Source organism: Podarcis raffonei, chromosome 2, assembly GCF_027172205.1.
Source record: "Podarcis raffonei isolate rPodRaf1 chromosome 2, rPodRaf1.pri, whole genome shotgun sequence".
NCBI classification, from domain to species: domain Eukaryota; kingdom Metazoa; phylum Chordata; class Lepidosauria; order Squamata; family Lacertidae; genus Podarcis; species Podarcis raffonei.
In genome coordinates, this window is record NC_070603.1 from 36,814,069 (window position 1) to 36,838,693 (window position 24,625).

At 44.1% G+C, this 24,625-nt stretch overlaps 1 protein-coding gene across 2 annotated transcripts in view; it reads right to left on the reverse strand.

Moving 5' to 3' along the window:
* Positions 1–7,034: 7,034 nt before the first annotated feature.
* The window catches only part of CYGB (cytoglobin), a 66,825-nt gene continuing 49,234 nt past the window's right edge, over positions 7,035–24,625 (reverse strand). For both annotated transcript variants that reach the window (XM_053376021.1, XM_053376020.1), the window contains exon 4: positions 7,035–8,024. In XM_053376021.1, the coding sequence (XP_053231996.1) occupies positions 7,950–8,024 (75 nt within the window). In that variant the 3' untranslated portion in view covers positions 7,035–7,949. The remainder of the gene's footprint in view (positions 8,025–24,625) is intronic.

Consider the following 24,625-nt stretch of genomic DNA (forward strand, 5'->3'; position numbering starts at 1 on the left):
GGGGAATTTCAATTCAGTTCACATTCAAGAGCCATATTTCGAAATTCACACTTCTCTGAATTTTGCAATGCAATTAGCCAGCCAAGTAATGTGCACGAAAATGTGCGCACAAAAAGTCAACTGTTAGTGTAAATGACATGCAAATATGCATTATGTTAGGGGGAATTGCTTTGCAAAAAATGTGCCTGTTAGGAGAAAGCACACTAAAATGCTGGTGAGTTTTAACCACTACACCACACTGGATCTCCTTTGGGTTTGATCCCTTGGATACATTCCTTCTGCTTGCCTCCTGATCTCCTGTGTCAATCCAAGAAGCGCCAGATCTCTTGTCTGCAGGCCACCAGCTGGGAACCACTGCTTTAGGTGATTGTTAGTGGTATGTCGTAGTGATATATTTTTTTAAAAAAATACAAATTATGGTCACCGTACTAATGTCTCTTTTAATGAACCACTCTGAGCACAAATGTTTGGGTGGAAAATGTGACACATATATATAAGCCGCAGTTGTTATCTGCTTTGATTTGTTTGCTTTTCAGTATTGTTTTGTTTTTGTACTACTGCGGTTTCTAATTGCGGCAAACAACTCTGAGCAATGTGAAATGCATGGGAAGAGCAGGGCAGATATAAATCTCCCAGATCAAATGAACCAATAAACATCCAGCCAGAAGAATTGTCCACTTTGTCGAGCCTCCTGGGCCCAGACATTCCACAGAGTTAGTGTTGCACAGCCCACGAGGAAGGAATATGGACAAGAGCTTGGGTTGTGCAGGGTCAATGTAGTGGCTAGCTATTAAGACTTCAGTCATCATTGACACCAGCTCCTCAGAGAAAGGACTGGAGAGGGAATTGAAGACAGATAATATTTCTCATCCCACATCATCATCTCACATCTATTTGTTTTTCCAGAATTCCTGTTTTTGTTCTTATATGCTTTTCTACTATCTCTTTTCTGGTCTTGTGCTATACTTTTGTTTCAATTATATTGTTTATTATGTTGTGTGTTGCTTAAAGTTTTTCTTATTTAAACAATCAAGCTGTTTATAAATGCTTTTAAATAAAACAAAAGAGATTAGGTGTGCAGAATCTGTCACCCTCCCGATGTTATTGGACTACAACTGCCATCATGCTTCACCATTGGCCATGCTGGCTGGGGTTGATGGGAGATGGAGTCCAACAACATCTGGCGGGACACAGATTTCGCCATACCCATTTTAAATGATCAGTGTGTTCAGGACAGCCGAAAGGAGGTACTTTTCTCACAGAACCCACCATTAAATGACAGAATACACTGGCAAGATCTAGTGGTGGCCATTAGCTTAGGTGAATTGGAAAAAAAATGATTAGGAAAAATTAATAGAGATAGGTCTATCAACAGCTTGTAAGTCATGAGGGCCAAGTGTTACTTCCATAAATTAGAGCAAATATATGGAGTGTCAATCAAAGTTCAGGGCTGTTGCTTTCATGCTCTGTTTGTGAGTTTCCCAGAGGCACGAAACCAGCCATGCTGGACTAGATACAGACCCTTCCTCTGCTTCAGGAGGAGGGGAGCGCGTTGCTACCTTCTTAAGGGGTTTGGCATTTAGGTTCAAGACTTAAAAAGTGGCTGTCATCCAAGCAGATCCTTCTGTTGTCAAGTTTCCTGCTCCTCCCCTCCCTCTCTTCCTCAGCATCCTTGCCCTTCTGACAGTCAATTATCCCTGGCTGTCTCTTTGGAAACAAACAATGCAAAGGTGAAAGGAAAGAGGGGTAGCAGCCTAATCTAGCAGGAGCAGCTGAAGGACTAAATAATTACCTTCTGTCACTTCGCAGCTGCTTAAGCAATTATGGGGTGGGGGTGGGATTGCCAAAGTGGGTTGGGGGGGCTGCCTCTTTAGGCTGCTGCATTGTGGTTGTGACTTAATATTGCACACAGAACAGGAAGGAAATAGCTTAACCCTTTATTCTACAAATCCATCCAGCTTTGACTGTTAGGCAGCCTGGAGTAGTGGTCAGCTGTTTGCCACCCATGCCTTTGTTTCTATTTTACTTTATTTTGGAAAAATATATAAAAAATGGCTTGATGGGGGAAAAAAATCTCTATTGTGCACAAAACAATGAAAAATACTTCAATAATGCACAGATAAAATCATCAAAATTTTAAAGGAAATGCAAAATTATGTATCTGGATGGGCTTGCTTAATTTTTTTTAAAAATTTTTTTAGCAGGTGTCTAAAGCAGTATAATGGGGAGCCTACCTAATGTCACTAGTCAGGGAGTTCCAAAGCATAAATGCTACCATACTGAAACGTCAACACCTTACGGATGTGGGCTGGACATTCTTTGGTGACCACTTGCAGCCGAGTAAGATTGTCTTCCATACACATGGTTTTAACCATGAGTCTGTAAGTGACTGTGGAGGCCAATTCTGGATCCACACGTCCTTACACAGTGGGGACATTGGTTTCCAGGCAGGAGTTGATCACAGTGTGGATTTGCCAAGTGTGCCTTCCTCTTAGCACGTTTCTCCCTTGCGTTCTGAGTTTGAGTGTCTTCAAAGCCCATGGCACCTTTGGTAAAGGCTGTTCTCCAATTGGAGCACTCGCAGGCAATTGTTGGTGTTTATATTACATTTTTAAAAATTTGCCTTGAGACAGTCTTTAAACCTCTTTTGCTGACCACCAGCATTACACTTTCCATTTTTAAGTTTGGAATAAAGTAGTTGCTTTGGAAGATGATAATCAGGCATTTGCACAACATGATCAGTCCAACAAAGTTGATGTTGAAGAATCGTTGATTCAACACTGGTGATCTTTGCTTATGGGCTGAACATTACATGGCACTTGGCATGCCTACAATATGTAGTATTGCACTCCATAGCAGTGACCAGAGGAGAAATGACCACTGGAAGGATCAACGCTATGGTGCATGTGCAGCAGCACAACCAGACACTTTCATCTGCCCCAGCTGCAACAAAACATGTCTCTTCTGTTTCAGTCTCTACAGCCACAGCAGGCGCTGTAACTCTCCCAACAGTCTGAGTGCCCTTGATGGTGCAATCTTCCATTGTCTCTTGAGACAGATGGAGGCCAACAATAATTGGCATGTATGGAGTAAACTGGTCCAAAGCTGGTTAACAGCTGGCTGGTAAAGAGTTCTTCTAGAAAGTTAAATATTATGACGAGGCTAGATGGGACCTGTAGCCAGGTTTCATCTTGCTCTCTGGGTGCCCCCCTCCCCAGCCATCAGCTATTCTGCAGGGAGAGGGAGAGGCTTTGACATTTTGCAGTTGGGCTCCTTTCTCTGCAAGAAGATCCATTGCAAAGAATATATTGCAATGAAATTGATCTTGAACTAAATGGGTTGTTGCCCTGCACTCTGCCCTGTGACTCTGGTTATGAAGAGAGACTGTTATGGGGCTAAACTTTGAAGAAGGGCTTTTGCATAGCTAAAGAGGTGGCCAAGTACGTGTGATGAGTTGCCACAGAAACATAATAGTTGGCAATTGTTCTGGAAAGGGAACTTGCCTCTCCTTCTCCCCTTCCCTGGCTGATGGGGATGTCATCAAGGTGTGAAAGATGAGTATTGGAACCAGGTTGGAGACCTGACTTGTTTTTAGTGAGGAACCAAAGCTATGGTATTGAAAGCACCCTCAGCTGATCTGAGAACAGGATCTGTTGGGTGTGTTGATACGGTGAGCCTCCCATCTCATGCTATATATGTGCAAATAAGCCTTATATTACTGAAACGCCATCAGTTTCCAGTTCATTCCAAAGAAACAAAACCCAAGGTCTGTGCTGGAACCCTCTCATCTCTTAGCAATTAGAGTGTATGTTACAAAATATTTCAAAGACCCTGGAAGAAGTTCGGGGGTGCATCCAGTTGTAAGATGCATAAACTCTGCTGCTTCTCTTCTGTTTTATGGCTGCAGAGATATGGGTCCCCACAAGCATCTGTCAAGTCCAAGGCAGAATGTCCATTATGTGGACCTTTGGACAAGCCTAATGTCAAGGGTTACCAACAACTTACTTACATGGTGTGCATTGTGTGCAAATTATATATATATTCCCCATTCTTCTTCCAAGGAGCTCACACATGGTCTCCCACCCAGACATTGCTCAGGGCCACCCCCTTTAACTTCAGCAGCCCCCTTGCCTTCAGACCACAATGCGGCTCATGACCAGCTGCATAAATTTATTGCGCAGTAAATAAAACATTTGGTTTTTCTCTAAAGTACCACACTAGTGGCAGGGACTTCCATGTTTTCTGAGCCCTCGTGTGTTTGACACCTGTGGAAATGCAATCACTCTCCCCCCCCCCCAGATACGACACACATTGTGATTGCTTTGTGGCAAGGAAGGAGTCACAGCATCTTCTGAATGTTTTGAGATGTTTGTGACAACAAAAGGCGCTGTTCTCCAACTGCATCGTTTTTAAAAAACCTTCCTTTTCTTTTCCTCTTCTTCAGCTCCTGTGCAGGAGTGCTCAGCTAGTGATATTCAAAACCACCACCAGAGAAAAGTGATAAAAGGGAAAGTGATGCTAATTACCACAGCAACTTCTTGCTAGTTTATGAAACATTTTCTTGGCTGAGCAACTGTTGGTTGCACTGGCTCATCTGACTTTCCAATCATTTGTCTGTAACAGGATAATGCTCTCGAAGGCTGAACAATTTGGTATGAATGTTAGGGACACAGTTGTATATTTCAGGTTTGAATGCCAGTTCATATTTCGCACCTGTTTTCATGGCAGGAATATCTATATATTTCTCACACACTATATCTATATCATTTATATTTATATGAAATAGCTGCCTTGAATTGTTTAAATATTGAAATGAAAGTCAGTTTGGAACCCACTCTGCAGAGATGACGCAAACCACCCAGCCTTTCAATTTCTCCAGCAAATGCCCTGACATCCGAATCACCCTGGGGCATTGTGGGAATCAATGGCCAGAACTGCAGTCCAGAAATGTTTGGAGGACCACAGATTCCCCATCTCCACTCTTAAGGATCAGAGCATTTGAAAATAATCATGTGCAAGCCTTGGTGTAGAATTAACAGTCACAATGAGTTAGCTGCTCACCCTTGGGTTTGAAGAAGAAGAGTTTGGATTTGATATCCCGCTTTATCACTACCCTAAGGAGTCTCAAAGCAGCTAACAATCTCCTTTCCCTTCCTCCCCCACAACAAACACTCTGTGAGGTGAGTGAGGCTGAGAGACTTCATAGAAGTGTGACTAGCCCAAAGTCACCCAGCAGCTGCATGTGGAGGAGCGGAGACGCGAACCCGGTTCACCAGATTACGAGTCCACCACTCTCAACCACTACACCACTGGGGTTACCTTACCTTACCTTACTATATGATGTTGCACTATATAGGCAGACTCAACAAACACAGAATGGTGACACTTATAACAAGGAACACATGTATAAAGATTAAATAAAACCACAAGACAGCATATTGGCAGCATACATTGTCATACAAATAATGCAGAGGAAAATTACAACAGGGATCCATCGGTACGTCGGAGAGTAAACAAGAGGATCTAGTACGATAAGGAGGAAAACGTTCACAAATCACTTTTCATAGCACCAAAAGCCTATTTTATAAAATACACGGTTAAATCATAGGTATTAATATTTATTTTTTTATACAGTGCCATTTGGGGGGTGGGGGGTGAATGGCAGTTTTAACAGACAATTCAAATGATAAAACAGCTTCCTGCCCCCCCGAGGGACCCTACTGTTTAGAACAGGCTTAGAAGGGATGGAGTTGACTGGGCGAGAGTCAGCAAAGAGCTACATCCAATTGTTCCCTTACCTTCTGCTTACATAAACGAATACCTAGGCTGCCCTTCTGCTGCTCTTAATTTTCTACCTCCGGTTTACAACAGACAAGATGATGTCCATACATAAGAGTTATTTTGCTTTTTGCTTTTCATCCTTGCTTGGCTGTTTCTTTCTCACGTGTAATAAAATCTCTCTCGTCAAAAGTACATAGATAGATATGGATATATTAGACAGAGAGACAATCACTTTCTGTTAATGGAAAATATAACAGTCAGGCTTTTTCTCATTGCCATTAAAAAGAGAGAGAGAGAGAGAGAGAGAAGCCAAGAGATGTTATGGGGGTTGGAAAATTACATTCTGAAGTATATTGCTTAAAAGGCTAACCAGTTACTGTGTATGTCTCTCTTCCAAAAATACTATCTTTTTCTGCTTTGAAAATTAACTTTAAAGTACATTTAGATTGTGGCATAGGATCATACTTTAATTCTGGATCAGCTTCAAATCTCAACTGCAAAGGTCATAGCTTTTGAATAAGGCTATTTTTAAGGAAGTGGCCTGCTAATGCACTTTTGTCCTTATCTGATCATGTTGTTGTTGCTTAATATGTAAATATTAATAAAGTGGCTTGCTGGTAGGATTGCCAGCTTTTTTTCTTTCTTCTTTTAACAACACCTGGTCTTGTGTCTTTAAAGAACAGACTGATTGGCAAACATGATCAGGGGACAATGTTCATCTCCATGCCATGAAGAAACATGTCACCTGCTGATTTTTGCAGATCGACTTTCTACTGAAGGCACAGGAGCAATCAAGCCAGGTGCTATCTCTCCCCCCCCCCCGGGTCAGATGTCAACCTTGATGGAATTCAGACATTGCACCATTCAAAATCTGATCAGCATGAATTAAAAGGAAAAGAATGAAATGTTGATTGTGGCACCGAGCCAATCCTGGTGCTAACTCTGAAGCAGTTATCCTATGCACAAAGTTCATGAAAAAATCCCATTCACTTCCATGGGAATTATTCAGCTATAACTGTCCATAGGGTCAAGGCCTTAATATGTGACTATGATTGTAATTCTATGCATATTTGATCCATACATGTGATAGAACTCAGAGGGCCTAGAGTCTGAGCTTAGAAGTATAGAATTGGCCAAAAATAATGATATATATTCTCTCTCTCTCTCTCTCTCTCTCTCTCTCTCTCTCTCTCTCTCTCTCACACACACACACACACACACACACACCATGAGAGAATGTCTTAGGCCTCGTGAGATGTCTAGAAATGCATGTATCAACATATTCTTTTAATATATCTCATTTGGTTTTTGGTTACACTCGCTTTACGTATTCAAGCTTTGGCTAAATCTCGTCGGAAAGACTCTCCTGTAATCTCATGACTCCTGGAGTTGGATCTGTGAGGGGGAGGAAACACTAGATAATACAAGACTCACGACAAAACAGTGAGCGTTGGAAACACTGTTGATATAATTCCAGAGAAACTCCAGCCTAGAGGAGTTAACAGCAGAGATAAGCAGGAATGATAGACAAGACTAGAATTTGACCCATAGTTAAGATTTTGCAGAATCTAGGCTATGTAATGCTGTGATCAAATGCATCTCCTAAGGACGTGGCTCTGAATGGATCATGCGGATACAATTCTGGACCTAGGTCCTGCAAGCACTTATGCACACGTCATCTAGTGTTCTGAATAAAACAAGGACACGGTTACTCATGAGTGGTGCGTGAGCACAAAAGTGCTTGCAAATGCTAGAGCTTTAAATTCTCACCTTAAGTACAAAAGATGGAAACAGACAGATTCAGTGCCATTTGATGGAATGTCCTCTGCAAGGCAGACAACAATTGTAAATCTCCAGAGCTATAAACATGTATGAGCTTTTAACAGTCTTGATCTATTTTATATTTATTTTTCCCCCTGGGGAAATTAAAGATATTCCCTCCCCACCCCCGTCACAGTGTACATGATTTAAATTTGCCTGTCTATACTTCGGGGAGAGTGCTTGTGCACAACCGGCCTTCTATAGCTTTGCTGGCCTTTGCTATAGAAATCATAAAGCACTTCCACTCACTAATATGTACACGGGATGTAATTAAAGGAGACAGATGTAGTTCTCTTGGGTGCTATCATGTTCCGGTGCCAGTTTTTTCCTCATGGAGACAGAGCATTTCAGGTCTGCGAGAGGGGCTCTGTCACTTTGCTGATGCTCCTGCCGCCGCCGTCACCGCCGTCACCTGGGGGCTCCTGAGGGAAAAAGCAACAGAGATAACCCGCTAGTGTGATTCAATTTTTTAGGTTTCCTCTTGATCAGGGAAGGTGATGGGATGCAATGTCCCTTCAAGCTAAGGTGCGTAAAATACAGTTGGTACCTCAGGTTACAGACGCTTCAGGTTACAGACACTTCAGGTTACATACTCCGCTAACCCAGAAATAGTACCTTGGGTACTTCAGGATGAGAACAGAAATTGCGCGGCGACGGCAGCGGGAGGCCCCATTAGCTAAAGTGGTACCGCAGGTTAAGAACAGTTTCAGGTTAAGAACGGACCTCCAGAATGAATTAAATTCTTAACCCAAGGTACCACTGTAATTTCAACACCTCAACATTCCATTAACACTTATAAATAAATGTTAATACCAAATCTCTCTCTGTCTGTGTATCTATATCCACACTCAATGCCAATAATCAATATAGGGCTGACAATATACTCTTACCATACGAAGAATCTATTATTGTCATTATTATCCATGTTATATCTATTTTTCATAAATTCAATCAATGGTGGCCATTAACTTCTAACATTTTCCCTCTCTTTTTCTTCCCTCACATAGTCGAACCAACTGTGAGTTGATGCATTTCTGCCACTTTCTAAACTTCAACTAGCCAGTAGTTTTGTTCTTTCAGTTTTGGGCTGCTAACATATGGACAGGTTTTCAGTTCCATACCAATTCCTTAAGTTTAATTTGGCCATGTAAATAAACCCCAGGAAATTATTAAAGGGTCCCAAGTTATTACACAACGTCATTATACATTAACATATATTAGGGCTGCCATATGTCTGGAATTTCCTGGACATAGCCGGGATTTGTCCGTCAAAAACAGTGTCCAGGTGTAATTTTCAAAAGTTGAAGTGTTGGTTTTTGGGTGAATTGTTGCAAACTTTGGCAAAAACGCTTAACAACTTTTGTGTCCCTATTTTCACTTTCGGAAATATGGCAACCCTATCATATATCACAGTGTGATTAATCTAGTCACTTCTTCCCAGCGTTCCATTATTATCTAATGTCTTTCTTTCCTCAAGGAGAAGGAGGGGTGAGGATGGCCTGTGAATTAAGATCTGCTTTAGAGATAATCTTTTGGGTAGCCCTGCCATCTAAGGCTGACCATGGTCCACGACTGAGGAGGACACCTCAGATGTGGCACTACACTTGTGGCAAAGGGTTGCCTGACAGGAAAACCTATTTTTTCATTCATTCCCACCCCCACCCTCACCCCTGGCCTGGCTTTTAAACTTAAATATAATTTAAAGTTACATTTCTTTTCATTGGGTGGTTTTTAATGCTGCCTTAATTAAGTTAATATTATGTTTTTCATGGCTTTCACATAAGAATGTAAGAAAAGCCCTGCTGGATTGGATCAAAAATCCACATAGTCTAGCAGTCTCTTCTGTGGTAAACTTTTCTTTTTTCTTAAATTGAAGACTGGTATAAAACACTCTTAAAGCAAACAACATACTCTCCAATATTTCTCTGATGAAAATAGGAATAATAATAATAATAATAATAATAATAATAATAATAATAATAATAATATCCCACCCATCTGACTGGGTTGCCCCAGCCTTCAGATGTCTTCTAAAGGTTGTATAGTTACTTCTGTAAATCCGGGATTGTCCCTGGAAAATAGGGACATTTAAGAGGGTCTGAAACAAGGGTCTGCTACTGTTTTTGAAGAGAAATTCCCAAACTGCGAACTCACAAACTGCAAACAGCACAGTCCTACACACGTCTACTCAGAAGAAAGACCCAATATATCTGTGGTATTTTTCTCTCCCAGATAAGTGGATAAAAGTTTGCAACTGTTTTCAGTGGCCTTCTCTAGATTTAGCACAACTTATGTACTATTTTACTCCTTCATTGTGAAATGCAGAATGTTACAAGTTCAGCTGGCCAATTTGTAGCACGGGAAGGAATGGCTTTAATCAACACATCATATATCTACAAATCATGAGGGCAAGTTTATTATGAATTCAAGCAAGAATATTTCCTTTTGGAAGGGAACTGGTGTGTGTGTGTGGTGAGGAGGAGGATTAAGGAACTCGCTGAGTCAATTAAAACTACAGGTTGATTGTTTTATTATATTTGGAGACTCTGGGATCCCTTGGGGGCTGTTGGCAAGAGATCTGCACAAGGGGAGAAATGGAATTTTCCATGCTCCATCTCTCTGTGAAATGAGAAGATTGATGCTGTGTAATTTCTGGTCATTAACCCGCTTTCTCTGTTCAGGAGGACAGAACAGGAAGTGCGTAGCTGCCCAAGCGCCACACACAAAAAACCCCATCTTTTTAGTGACTCTTTAAAAAACACACCAAAAAACGTTTCTAGAAATTATGCTGAAAGCTGTCCCTGGATATTTGCCCCCCATATTTCAAATATATGCTTGCTTCCTCGTCTATACCCTTTGATTACCTCCCCCCCCCTTCTATTTAATCCATTTGCTGCCAAACGTTGGGGAATTAATCTTAGTCCAAGCTGACAGTTTATATTAAGTGCTTCTCAAGATACACAATATTGCTCTGAGCAGACGAAAAAGAGACAGACGAGGCCAGTTCACATTCCTGCCCTGGTATCACTGCAGAAAACCAACCTTCCTTCCTTCCTTCCTTCCTTCCTTCCTTCCTTCCTTCCTTCCTTCCTTCCTTTCCTTTAAGAGGATGTCTAGAGGAAAAACCCCATTGACGTAAGCTATTGGAGCTCTGCTTTAATTGAGGAAGCCCAACCTATTTATGCTGGCTATGGGTCTGGCTTTTTACACCCCACTTTTTTCTCTAAGGAGCTTACGCTGGCATACATGGTTCTCTCCATCCTCATTCAATCTCCACAACAACCCTGTGAGGTAGGTAAGACTGAGAGGGTGCGCTTGGCCCCAGGTCACCCAGTGAGCTTCATGGCCAAGTGGAGATTCGAACCCTGATCCCTCAGGCTCTGGTCTGGCATGCCAACCACAATCCACATTGGCTCTCTATGGTTTTTGAAACTGCAGGTCCAACTCACGGTGTATTTATCATATGACTGAAATGCAGTGAGTGCAGGATTTCCATGGATGCCAATCAATAATTGACTGTTGGATGATCATGCTCATCCACTCATCTTAAACTTATGTCCTGCATAAATTAGCAATGAAGAGGGTGAAACTACTACTACTACTACTACTACTACTACTACTACTAATTTATTATTTATACCCAGCCACTCTGGGCGGCTTCCAACAAAATATTAAAATACAATAGTCAGGGCTGCCTTCAGAGGTCTTCTAAAAGTCTGGTAGTTGTTCTTCTCTTTGACATCTGGTGGGACAGCGTTCCACAGGGCGGGTGCCACTACCGAGAAGGCCCTTTGCCTGGTTCCCTGTAACTTGGCTTCTCACAGTGAGGGAACCGCAAGAAGGCAATTTGCAAGGTAAATCTAAATCTGCTGGGGGGGGGAAGCAGCTGAGGAGAGTTTCAGGGGGAAACAGGCTGGCTTTTCCTGAAAGGCTTCGCACATGCATTTGTGTGTAACATGTAAAAAGGTAAAGGTAAAGGATCCCTGACAGTTAAGCCCAGTCACAAATGACTCTGGGGTTGCGGCGCTCATCTCGCTTTACTGGCCGAGAGAGCCAACGTTTGTCCACAGACAGTTTTTCCAGGTCATGTGGTCAGCATGACTAAGCCACTTCTGGTGAAACCAGAGCAGCGCACGGAAACACCATTTTCTTTCCCGCCGGAGCGGTACCTATTTATCTACTTGCACTTTGATGTGCTTTTGAACTGCTAGGTTAGCAGGAGCTGGGACCGAGCAACGGGAGCTCACCCCATCGAGCAGATTCGAACCGCCGACCTTCCGATCGGCAAGCCTAGTAGTTTGCCCTTAATTCCTCCCAACTATTCTTTTGTGTCCGCCACTGTACAGTTCTTGGCAAATGCTCTGCAATCCAAACAAAGAACGCAAATTGGTATATTTATGCAATGCCATTTGCATGCTTTGTTTAATTTGCAGAATTTAGGTTTGCAGGTCAAACAGAAACAACTATTTTTAGTTTAGAATTCTAAGTACAAGCCTGAGAGCACTTGAATGTGACATTCTCTTACATGCCGCAATCGCTCTATTATACGCAACCCATCCTAACTTTCACTTTTTAGTTTTGTTCTTACTTGTATCTTCAGAGCAAAGCAAAATGGGTTCAGGACGACGCACAGCAGTAAGGTGATCCCCAAAACCTCCCATAACTGATGTGTCTATACTTGAGTTCTGGTGAGTATTGATTTTAACATCATTAGCAGACCCTCCAAGTACAGTGGTACCTCTGGTTACGTACTTAATTCGTTCCGGAGGTCCATTCTTAACCTGAAATCGTTCTTAATCTGAAGCACCACTTTAGCTAATGGGGCCTCCCACTGCCGCCGTGCCACCGCCACGCAATTTCTGTTCTCATCCTGAAGGAAAGTTCTTAACCCGGGGTATTATTTCTTGGTTAGTGGAGTCTGTAACCTGAAGCGTATGTAACCTGAAGCATATGTAACCCGAGGTACCACTGTATCCCTATTTCCCAGGGACAGTCCCAGATTTACCAAAGCCGTCCAGGTTTCTGATCTGACCCCAGATTCTCCTGCTTTTCCTTAGAATATCCCTGTTTTCCTTGGATAATTGTTGAAGGGTAATAATAATAATAATAATAATAATAATTTATTTATATCACACCCATCTGGCTGGGTTTCCCCAGCCACCCTGGGCTGCTTCCAAAAGAATTTTAAAATACAATAGTCTATTAAACATTAAAAGCTTCCCTAAACACGGCTGCCTTCAGATGTCTTCTAAAAATCTGGTAGGACGTCCCTATTTTCATCAGAGAAATGTTGGAGGGTATGGAGTTATGCCCAAGCCAAGGAGATAAGTAACTATGCCAACTTTATAAGACATTTGAAGGCAGCCCTGTACAGGGAAGTTTTAAAAAATGTTTTATTATATTTTTATATATGTTGGAAGCCGCCCAGAATGGCTGGGGCAACCTAGTCAGTTGGGAGGGGTATAAATAATAAAGCTGTTGTTGTTGTTGAATAGGACGCCCCTATTTTCATCAGAGAAATGTTGGAGGGTATGCAATAGGTTAACTATTTATTCTTCCCTTTAATCGGGGTTCTCAGCTTATGTTGTACTTGACTGAGGAAAGATGATTAAAAACACAACTATCTTTGGACCCCACCAGATTTCTTTTTCATTCATGGTGATTTGCATATGATTTGCCCATGATGGCACAGGGACACGTTTATATGCCATCCCATAACTCAAGCCATCTCTTGGGGATGCCCTAGCTTAGGACCTCCTGCATAAAGCTATCCATTGCATAAGATGGTCTACAAATCCCCTAATCCCAATAAACTGTACATGCAAACTGGGTTTGTTTTATTAAACGAAGTGGTGGTAAATCAATCAATCAATCAATCAATCAATCAATCTAAAAGTGCTGTAGGAGTTATGAATATCAGGCACCGGTCCAAATTCCAAAATGCTGTGCCTAATAATTAGATAATTTTGTGAACCATATGTGGTTCCAACCGAGATTGACGACTTGGATGACCATACTTGCTCTTGTCTCATGACAGGTTAGCGCAGCAAAAGGGGGAAAAAATAGAGAGTGCCTGCATATATATCGGCTTCTATGGTTTGGTTTGGTTTTTAAAGCAAAGAGCCCATCAGAAATGGCAGGCTGCCCTTGGACAGTAAATCAATAACAGTCCTGCAAACCAACATGACTACATAAAAGTGCTTTGGAGGGAGTGGGTAGAATGGAATGAACTACAACCTACGCAAAAAATGAAATAGAAGAAGAGCTCAGTAAGGAATACATCACCCTGATCTTTTATTCCAGGGGTGCCCAAACTTTTTTCAAAAGGAGCCAGATTTGATGAAGTGAACATGCGTGAGGGGGGCCAATCAAAGTTGTGGAGCTTTTTTTTAGGATTTTACCCCAGGACATATACTGCCACAAGGGCTGGATCAGATCGACTGGCGGGCTGAATTAGGCCCCCGAGACGGACTTTGGACATGCCTTTTTTATTCCCTGTCACTTAAGAAGGCCCACTTTACGTGCTCTCTATTTATTGATGCCTAATGCCAACCTAGCAGTTTGAAAGCACGTCAAAGTGCAAGTAGATAAATAGGTACCGCTCCGGCGGGAAGGTAAACTGCTCTGCTTCCGTGCGCTGCTCTGGTTCGCCAGAAGCTGCTTAGTCACATGACCCGGAAGCTGTACGCCGGCTCCCTCAGCCAGTAAAGCGAGATGAGCGCCGCAACCCCAGAGTCGGTCACAATTGGACCTAATGGTCAGGGGTTCCTTTACCTTTACGTTTAATCAGTCATCAGCTTAGCTTTCGGATGAATGGCTTTGCCAATCCAGAGCATGGATGCACATTCCTTGTCTGTGAATCCTCTTCAGCCCACTCTCTGTGGTTAGCAGCTCTGGGGGATGCACACTAGTACATGCAGCATTGCTAGCCAATAGGCAGGATGTCATGTGTGGGCAGAATATGCCTGGGATGCAGAATTTTGTGGCGGAGATGATAACCGCGTGAAAACATGTGATGCGAATTGACCTGATCCTAGCTGGATTCAAACCAGTGCTTTATATGAGAACAATTTTCAAATTGCTAATACAGGCTCCCTGGAGCCTTCTTGTTCCCATCCATACAAAAGTCCTGCTGGCCACAGCCATTCGGGAGAGCTTTTGATGTTAATCTGCTTCCTCTTTGTGTTGAAATTATACACAGGATGTGGTGAGGACCCCAAGGATTGTGTCTGCATATTAAGCACATTCATGTATGGAAACGCTCCCCCCCCCTTCAGCCTTACAGGGATAAGTGAAAAATCAGGTTTAACTGGATAGTTACTAATGCTGCACAGCTTTTTAAGCTTCCCTGATGGTTCCTTCAAGATGTTGTTGTTGACTCACTCACTTGTTTTGGCTGTACAATCTGTTATTGCATTTGCAGAAGACAAGATCGGGGACACATGGGGAAGGAGAACAAAACAAGCGATCACTTTTGAATTCCTTTGAGCCACTAATTCTCCTCTCCTTGCAAAAAAAAAAAAAAAAAATTACGGAGGGAATTCTGCTGCTGAAGGAATGTAACAGGAGCTCAGATCCTATCTGGGTAAGATAGGAATGACTGGAGTGCTTTGGGGATGTGGCAAAGAACTCTTGACCAAAAGCTATCTTCATCCTAGAGACTAACACTTAAGGCAGGCATAGGCAAACTCGGCCCTCCAGATGTTTTGGGACCACAACTCCCATCATCCCTGACCACTGGTCCTGTTAGCTAGGGATGATGGGAGTTGTAGTCCCAAAACATCTGGAGGGCAGAGGTTGCCTATGTCTGCCTTAAGGTTATAGAGTCACTGACTTGAGAAATCGTGTCCTCCAAATCATGGAGAGCCACGTGTTGCGGTGAGATCACCAAACTGCCTTCTTGCTGCTGGGGCGGGCCCGTTTGGATGACCTCCTTGCCTCATTGGTCGCCCCTTTGTTACTGGGGCAGATTTCTGTCGGTTGGGGTTTGATTGGCACATAAGGGGCTATTTAAGGGGCTACACGTGGTGAAGTACTTCCTCTTTCGCATTGTGTAGCGGATCTCCCACCCTCCCTCCCTATAATTTTAGGTTGTGTTTTTGGCCTTGCTATGCCTGTCTAGGGGTCGTCTGTTTTGGGAGCAGGGGTCTGGTAGGAATTTTGCCACTTGGCTGATTGGCTGGTGCTATTTGGTTTTTGCCTACCGTGTAGCAAATGGTCACAATTTTGTAAGGTTGGCAGTTAGGCATTGGTTCATTCTTTGGTGGAGGGGATTATGGATTGGCTGTGTCTGCCCCTCAATTTTGTTGCTGCTGCTAGGGAATTCCGTTAAAGGAATCCAGGGGCTCGGTTTGCTCTGTCTGATCCCCTCTCATGGATAGGGCCATGCCAGAGTTCCTGGGAACATCTGGGGTGAGCTAAGAGGCGGAAATCCACCTCTGTGCTCCCCCAGTATGTTTTCCCTTACTGACCTCTGGAGGTTCCAGTTGTCAGTCCTGTTCCTGCTGGTGCAGGTTCAGGTAGTCCGAACCAATGCCTAAGCAACCACTCACATGCTGTAATCAATAAAGTTGTGGCCAAATTAATGCCAAAAATCCTAAACAAATATTCTGTTTCCTGTGTGATTTATTTTGGAGGGGGTTTGGGGGTTTTCACACGCAAAAGGGTCAAAACGGCCATACACCTCATGCTGCCTTCAAGTTCATCCATAATAATCCTAAGAACACAGGAGGTTCTGCTGGACCAGACCAAAGGCTCATCTACTTCAGAGTTCTGACCCCATGACTGTTATCATATTGCTTCCTATACTGGAAGTATTTATTTCTGATATATATATATATATATATATATATATATATATATATATATATTTAATCATATACCGCTTGATTGTACAACAGCAACAACCTCAAAGCAGTACACAGCCATCATGACTAGTTGCCATTGATAGTATTCTCCTCCATGAATTTCTCTAAATTCCTTTTTAAGGCCACCCAAGCTGGTGGACAGGACGTGGGTGGCGCTGTGGGTTAAACCACAGAGTCTAGGACTTGCCGATCAGAAGGTCGGCAGTTAAAAAGAATTTGCCCACTAAGAGTAATAATAATAATAATAATAATAATAATAATAATAATAATAATAATAATTTATTTATACCCCGCCCATCTGGCTGGGCCTCCCCAGCCACTCTGGGCGGCTTCCATAGAAACCAAAAATACAGTAAAATATCACACGTTAAAAACTTCCCTGAACAGGGCTGCCTTAAGATGTCTTCTGAATGTCAGGTAGTTGTTTATCGCTTTGACATCTGCTGGAAGAGCGTTCCACAGGGCGGGCGCCGCTACTGAGAAGGCCCTCTGCCTAGTTCCCTGTAGCTTTGCTTCTCGCAATGAGGGAACCGCCAGAAGGCCCTCGGCGCTGTACCTCAGCGTCCGGGCAGAATGATGGGGGTGGAGACGCTCCTTCAGGTATACTAGACCGAGGCCGTTTAGGGCTTTAAAGGTCAGCACCAACACTTTGAATTGTGCTCGGAAACGTACTGGGAGCCAATGTAGGTCTTTCAAGACCGGTGTTATATGGTCTCGGCGGCCAACCCCAGTCACCAGTCTAGCTGCCGCATTCTGGATTAGTTGTAGTTTCTGAGTCACCTTCAAAGGTAGCCCCACGTAGAGTGCATTTCAGTAGTCCAAGCGGGAGATAACCAGAGCATGCACCACTCTGGCGAGACAGTCCGCAGGCAGAAAGGGTCTCAGCCTACGTACCAGATGGAGCTGGTAAACAGCTGCCCTGGACACAGATTTGACCTGTGCCTCCATGGACAGCTGTGAGTCCAAAATGACTCCCAGGCTGCGCACCTGGTCCTTCAGGGGCACAGTTACCCCATTCAGGACCAGGGAATCCTCCACACCTGCCCGCCTCCTGTCCCCCAAAAACAGTACTTCTGTCTTGTCAGGATTCAACCTCAATCTGTTAGCCGCCATCCATCCTCCAACCACCTCCAGACACTCACACAGGACCTTCACCGCCCTCACTGGTTCTAATTTAAAAGAGAGGTAGAGCTGGGTATCATCCGCATACTGATGAACACCCAGCCCAAACCTCCTGATGATCTCTCCCAGCGGCTGCATGTAAATGTTGAAAAGCATGGGGGAGAGGACAGAACCCTGAGGCACCCCACAAGTGAGAGCCCAGGGGTCTGAACACTCATCCCCCACCACCACTTTCTGAACACGGCCCAGGAGGAAGGAGCGGAAACACTGTATGACAGTGCCTCCAGCTCCCAGCCCCTCAAGACGGTCCAGAAGGATGTTATGGTCGATGGTATCAAACGCCACTGAGAGATCCAGCAGAACTAGGAAACAGCTCTCACCTTTGTCCCTAGCCCGCCGGAGATCATCAACCAGTGCGACCAAGGCAGTTTCAGTCCCATGATGAGGCCTGAATCCTGACTGGAAGGGATCCAAATGGTCCGCTTCTTCCAGGCGTGCCTGGAGTTGTTCAGCAACCACTCGCTCAATCACCTTGCCCAAGAATGGAAGATTTGAGACTGGGCGATAGTTGGCCATCGTGGCCGCATCTAAAGATGGTTTTTTACGAAGCGGTTTAATAACCGCCTCTTTCAGCAGGTCTGGGAAGGCTCCCTCACGGAGGGAAGCATTCACCACCCCACGAAGCCCATCGCCCAGTCCTTCCCGGCTAGCTTTTATAAGCCAGGATGGGCAAGGATCCAGGACACAGGTGGTTGGTTTCACTCGTCCAAGCAGCCTGTCCACATCCTCGGAGGTAACAGATTGGAATTGATCCCACTCAACTTGACTAGACAGAACTCTAGCACTCTCCCGCCCCGGCCCTGCTCCCACGGTGGAGTCTACTTCTTCCCGAATCTGAGCGATTTTATCTGCAAAAAACTTTGCAAAATCATTGCAGGAGAACATGTGGCCCGTACTGGGCCCCGATGTTGCAGGTGGTTCCGCTAAATTGTGAACCACCTGAAAAAGTCTCCTGCTGCTGTTTTCTGCAGATGCAATAGAGGCAGTGAAGAAATTCTTCTTCGCCGTCGCTATCGCCACTTGGTAGGCTCGACGTTGAGCTCTAACCTGTGTCCGGTCAGATTCGGAATGAGTTATCCGCCACCGGCGCTCTAGCCGTCTCAACGATTGTTTCATTGCCCTCAGATCCATGGAAAACCACGGGGCTGTCCAGGCTCCATGCAATTGGAGAGGGCGCTTCGGAGCCAAACAGTCAATAGCCCTGGTTAACTCCACATTCCAGCGGGCCACCAGGGAATCAGCTGAAAGGCCATCAACATGGGATAAAGCATCCCCTACCATTCTCTGGAAACCATTTGGAGTAGGAAGCAATGCCCTCACCCTGATCTGGCTTTGTGGCATCATCATGTAGCTTGATCTGGTTAGCTACATGCCACTCCTGGCTAGAGGGACGTGGGTGGCGCTGTGAGTTAAATCACAGAGCCTAGGACTTGCCAATCAGAAGGTCAGCGGTTCGAATCCCCGCGATGGGTGAGCTCCCGTTGCTCTGTCCCTGCTCCTGCTAACCTAGCAGTTCGAAAGTACATCAAAGTGCAAGTAGATAAATAGGTATCGCTCCGGCGGGAAGGCAAACGGCGTTTCTGTGCGCTGCTCTGGTTCGCCAGAAGTGGCTTAGTCATGCTGGCCACATGACCCAGAAGCCTGTACGCCGGCTCCCTCGGTCAATAAAGCGAGATGAGCGCCGCAACCCCAGAGTCGGCCACGACTGGACCTAATGGTCAGGGGTCCCTTTACCTTTAAGCTGGTGGACATCGCAGCCTCCTGTAGGAACGAGTTCCATAGTTTAACTGTGTGCTGGGGAAAGAAGTATTGTCTGTCTCAAATCTTCCAACATTCAGCTTTGTTTGATGGCCTGATTCAAGTATGATGAGAGATTGGGGGGGGGGATTTCTCTCTTTTATCAATATCTAGCTTTACCTTCCCAAATTATAAAGGCCCAAATGTTGTTAACACTTCCTCATGGGGGAAAGAGATTCAACACGTGTTTGTGACAAGATGGAACAAGATGGAAAACAGGATCTTTACAGCAACCTCTTGAGAAGCAGGAAAAAGCCTCATTCCTCTGAAAGGGGAAACAGGATGGTGACAAAACTCCTAGTGCATATTTGCACTTGGCTCCCTTTCTGAACACTCACAAGACCTGTCTACAAATGGGTAAAGCCTGGGGTGTGAGTGAGCCGCACTAGGGCTGATTCTCACTCCTTGCATACGCTATTCCTCTGATCTTTGTTCCACAGGGATTTCTCTGGTACTAACGTGGAATTTTGAGACATACATTGCTTGCATGCCCATCTGTTACTGCCTACAAAATAAATCTCTGACATTCTGAGGCCTCTTTTTCATGTCTTCCCAGTGCCCTTCTGCAAGGGACAAGGCGCAAGGAAAGGTGAATCGGGTTCCTTTTTCTCTTTTCTTTCTTTTCTTTTCTTTTTCAGCTGAGGTGCTGATGAATAACATGTGAAAACAGATGGCGGTTGCCATGACTTGTCTAGTGGAGCTGGGAGGGGCAGAGGCTAATTTTGAAACCACAAAATTAGATTGCTGCTTGATGCAAGGAGTTCTACGAGCATCAGAGGAGTCATCCTTGTTAGGTGAGGACTGAACCCCAAGACCATAACCCCAGAGGGGCTAAAGTATAATCTGACTCCTTTCCCTGGATCTCCAGCTAAGTCTACAGCCTTTTGTTTTTCAGAAATATAATCTAATATCAGTATTTCCCACTTTGCCCAATACACAGAAAGATATTGGGATGATTGGCACGTTCTCATTTTTCTAATTTTTTAAAATGGATTTTCATGGATTTTTTCATGGGATTATTTAATACATTGCCATGACATTCACAGCCACACTTTTGATTATATCTGCTTTCTAGGCATGGATATGAGTATTATTATTATTATTAATAATAATAATAATAGTAGTAGTAGTAGTAGTAGTAGTAGTAGTAAAGATTTATTTATTTATACCCTGCCCTGTGGGTGGCTCCCAACAGAATATTAAAAACATGATAAAACATCAAACATTAAAAACTTCCCTAAAAAGGGCTTCTAAAAGTCTGATAGTTGTTTATTTCTTTGACATCTGATGGGAGTAGGCGCCACTACCGAGAAGGCCCTCTGCCTGGTTCTCTGTTATCTCATTTCTCGCAGGGAGGGAACCACCAGAAGGCCCTTGGCGCTGGACCTCAGTGTCTGGGCTGAATGATGGGGGTGGAGATGCTCCTTCAGATATACAGGACTGAGGTGGTTTAGGGCCTTAAAGGTCAGCATCAACACTTTGAATTGTGCTTGGAAACATACTGGGAGCCAATTTAGGCAGTTTAGGGCTTTATGTGGCCGGAGGGCTCTTGGACCCTGTTGGAGCATTGGCCTCCCTCTCTAAGCCAAGCAGAATCCTCTCAGGCTTTAGGAAGGAGGCACCAGGGGAACATTTAGGGGACTCGACTAGTCCCTCTAGTCCACTGACTGCAACCACTATGGGGAAGTGTACTTCACCAACCTAAATTAGCCAAAGCATGCTGTATGCTAGATTGGCAAAGTGTTAAGGAGTCACTGAACACGCTGTAGCACCCACATTCTGCTCTAGGCTTGCTTCAGCTGTTCCCTATCCAGGGCCGTCTTAAGCATATGCAGCGCCGAGGTGTAAAGATCCATCCGGCACCCCCCGCGGTTGCCCAGTCCCAGGCACGCAGGAGGGCGGAGGTGGCCGGTCGGCGCCTCAGCGTCTCGCTGGCTCAGTCGCCCCAGAACTCGTGGCGCAGAGCCACCTGCAGCAGAAGAGCCCGCCGCGGCGCTCTGACTGACAGACGGGCTCTTTCCCGGACTCAACTCTTGGGCCCTGGACTTTCGGCCTAGTGCCTCTGAGAGCCAGCCGCCCGGGTGCCCCGAACCCCTACAGCCTATGGGTAAGACGGCCCTGTCCCTATCTCCAACTCTTTTGATCTTAATGCATACTTCCAACAACATGGGATATGTTTTGTTATGCCTTTTTGTGTCCGTGTCCCAGTTCATGAAAACAAAAAGCAGTGTTAAGAGTGCATGGAGGATGCTTCGTTTAGTATGCAGTTCATGTACAGAGGGTGTCATAGAGATCTGAGGGATTTCAGCAGAGCAAGAAAAGGTGTGTATATGTTTGCAGAGGCAGGGTGAATATCACCGGACAAGGTACCACGCCACTGCGCACAACACATCACCAAAGAGTTACATTTCCATCATACTGCTCCTTCTTTGTATGAAATGGGCTTTAGCAGGTTCTACTATAATTAGGAATGAACCAAATATGTGTAAATGATAATAATAATGATGCCTCGCTGGGCAACTGAGGATGGACAGTGAACACAGGTAAAAAGAATTTGCCCACTAAGAGTAAGGGCAGGAAGAAATGCCCTCACCTTGAACTGGCTTTGTGGCATCATCATGTAGCTTGATCTGGTTAGCTACATGCCACTCCTGGCTAGAGGGACGTGGGTGGCGCTGTGAGTTAAATCACAGAGCCCAGGACTTGCCGATCAGAAGGCCGGTGGTTCGAATCCCCGAGTCGGGGTGAGCTCCCATTGCTCGGTCCCTGCTCCTGCCAACCTAGCAGTTCGAAAGCACGTCAAAGTGCAAGTAGATAAATAGGCACCGCTCCGGCAGGAAGATAAACGGCATTTCTGTGCGCTGCTCTGGTTCACCAGAAGTGGCTTAGCCATGCTGGACACATGACCCGGAAGCTGTACGCCGGCTCCCTCGGCCAGTAAAGCGAGATGAGCGCTGCAACCCCAGGGTCGGTCACGACTGGACCTAATGGTCAGGGGTCTCTTTACCTTTACTCCTGTCAGTGCAGGAAGCATTGGCTGCCAGGCATTTTGGGGGTGTGGGGGTGTTATGACATCATTACATGAACTCCATGAACCCTGACTGGCTGGGATTGTGTAAAAATGGCACTCAAGAAACCTTTGATCATGCAGCAAACACCCCTCAAACAAGAGCAAACAAATGAGGGGGAGGGGGGAAACACATTACTAATATTTTTTAATGCTGCCAACCTTTTCATTGTTTGTTTAAATGCAGCTGCAATGTGCGAAAATATCCCAACCAAAGGAACAGGGTTTTGAAAACCCATGCAAAGCAATAAGGGCAGCCTCTTTCAATGGATGCCAGACAGAGTCTGGAAATTAGCAATCCTGATGGCTGTCAACAATCACAGTTTGTGTATTCATATGCAGGGTTCTTAAAAAAGTTGATTACCTATTTAACTACTTATTTCTAACAAAGTAAGATACTTCAGCTTCTCAGTACAGGTGATGTTTTGAGGAAATGTCTCAGATAAGTAATTTGTCTCAGCAGGTAAGTAATTTTAGTTGCATTGTTGGAATTGAGTCACAGCGCTGAACACCTGTTCAGAGGTGACAGTGCTGACTGAAAGCTGATTTGGAAGCCACCTTTTTCATTCATAAATTCATGATGAGTGATCAATATTCAGCTCTGAAGATCAAGAAGGGGAAAGCTATAATGGGGATCTGCTTATAATTTTCTGCAACACGGATTGTTAAGCACTTTGCACAATTAAAATGCTCTGTAATTAATAAATGCAGGCATCCCTCAAGTTTTCGGATAGCAGTTTCATGGGGTACCAGACTTTTTGGCATTTTAACTCTAAAATTAAAGTTGTAGTTGTTTGTTTAAGTGTTTTGTTTACTTACTAGATCTATGTATCACTTTTTAAGCTTGGACAGTTTTCAAAAAGTGTACATTGTACAGTATCAATTATTAACATATCTGAAAAACATAAATAAAAGTAGATGTAAAAGCAAATCAAGCCACACAGGGAAAAAGGAAAAAAGTCGAACAAGCCATATCCTTAAAAGTCCTAATCTCCGAAGGTCTGCTGAAAGAAAAACATAATAATAATAATAATAATAATACAGTGGTACATCGGGTTACATATGCTTCAGGTTACAGACTCTGCTAACCCAGAAATAGTGCTTCAGGTTAAGAACTTTGCTTCAGGATGAGAACAGAAATTGTGCTCCAGCGGCGCGGCAGCAGCAGGAGGCCCCATTAGCTAAAGTGGTGCTTCAGGTTAAGAACAGTTTCAGGTTAAGTACAGACCTCCAGAATGAATTAAGTACTTAACCCGAGGTACCACTGTAATAATAATAATACGCACAAGGACATGACAGAGTCCAGAGGCTTTTGCTGAAAAAGTATTGCACTTTGAAGAAGACAACCTAGTGAAATTGTTGTCTGCATATCTCAGTAAATGGATCAAAATCAGTATTTTAAGTTGGGCTCAGAAATAAAACAGTAACCAGGGCAGATGTTCTAGATTCAGGTAGGTAGCCATGTTGGTCCGACGCAGTCGAAATAAATAAATAAATAAATAAATAAATAAATAATAAATTGTCCAGTAGCACCTTAGAGACCAACTAAGTTTGTTCTTGGTATAAGCTTTCGTGTGCATGCACACGAAAGCTTATACCAAGGGTAAATGTTGAATATGATTCTAGTACCTAGTGCCCATCAATAGTCAACCAGCTTATCAGGGAACAACAGGTGACCTGTTGACCAATTTGTGAATCGTGAACTCCCTAGAATTTGTTACAAAATCTGATAAGAGTGGCCGAGGTTTTATAAGGGATGCATAGAAAGTCGTTGGCAGGCGAGTTGGGGCAGAAATTGCTGCTGAGAGTTTTAAAACCCATTATGACACACCATTCTATAAGAGCTGCCAAATACTAAATCTTCTCTCATCTCATCTAATGCTGCCATATGTCAACCGTCAATTTCAAAGATTGAGATCAGATCTCTTTGGGCATCAAAGACACACAGGAAGCATGTGGGGAATATATGGAAAATATTTGAGAATTCAAAGAGTTGGAATCCATCTGTCTCGAGAGACAATGGAGTCCGCCTCTGAGGGCGAAGCTAAACTGGTGGAGAATCACAGCACCCGCTGTGACTGCAGAGATCGGAAACTCATAATTGCTGCCT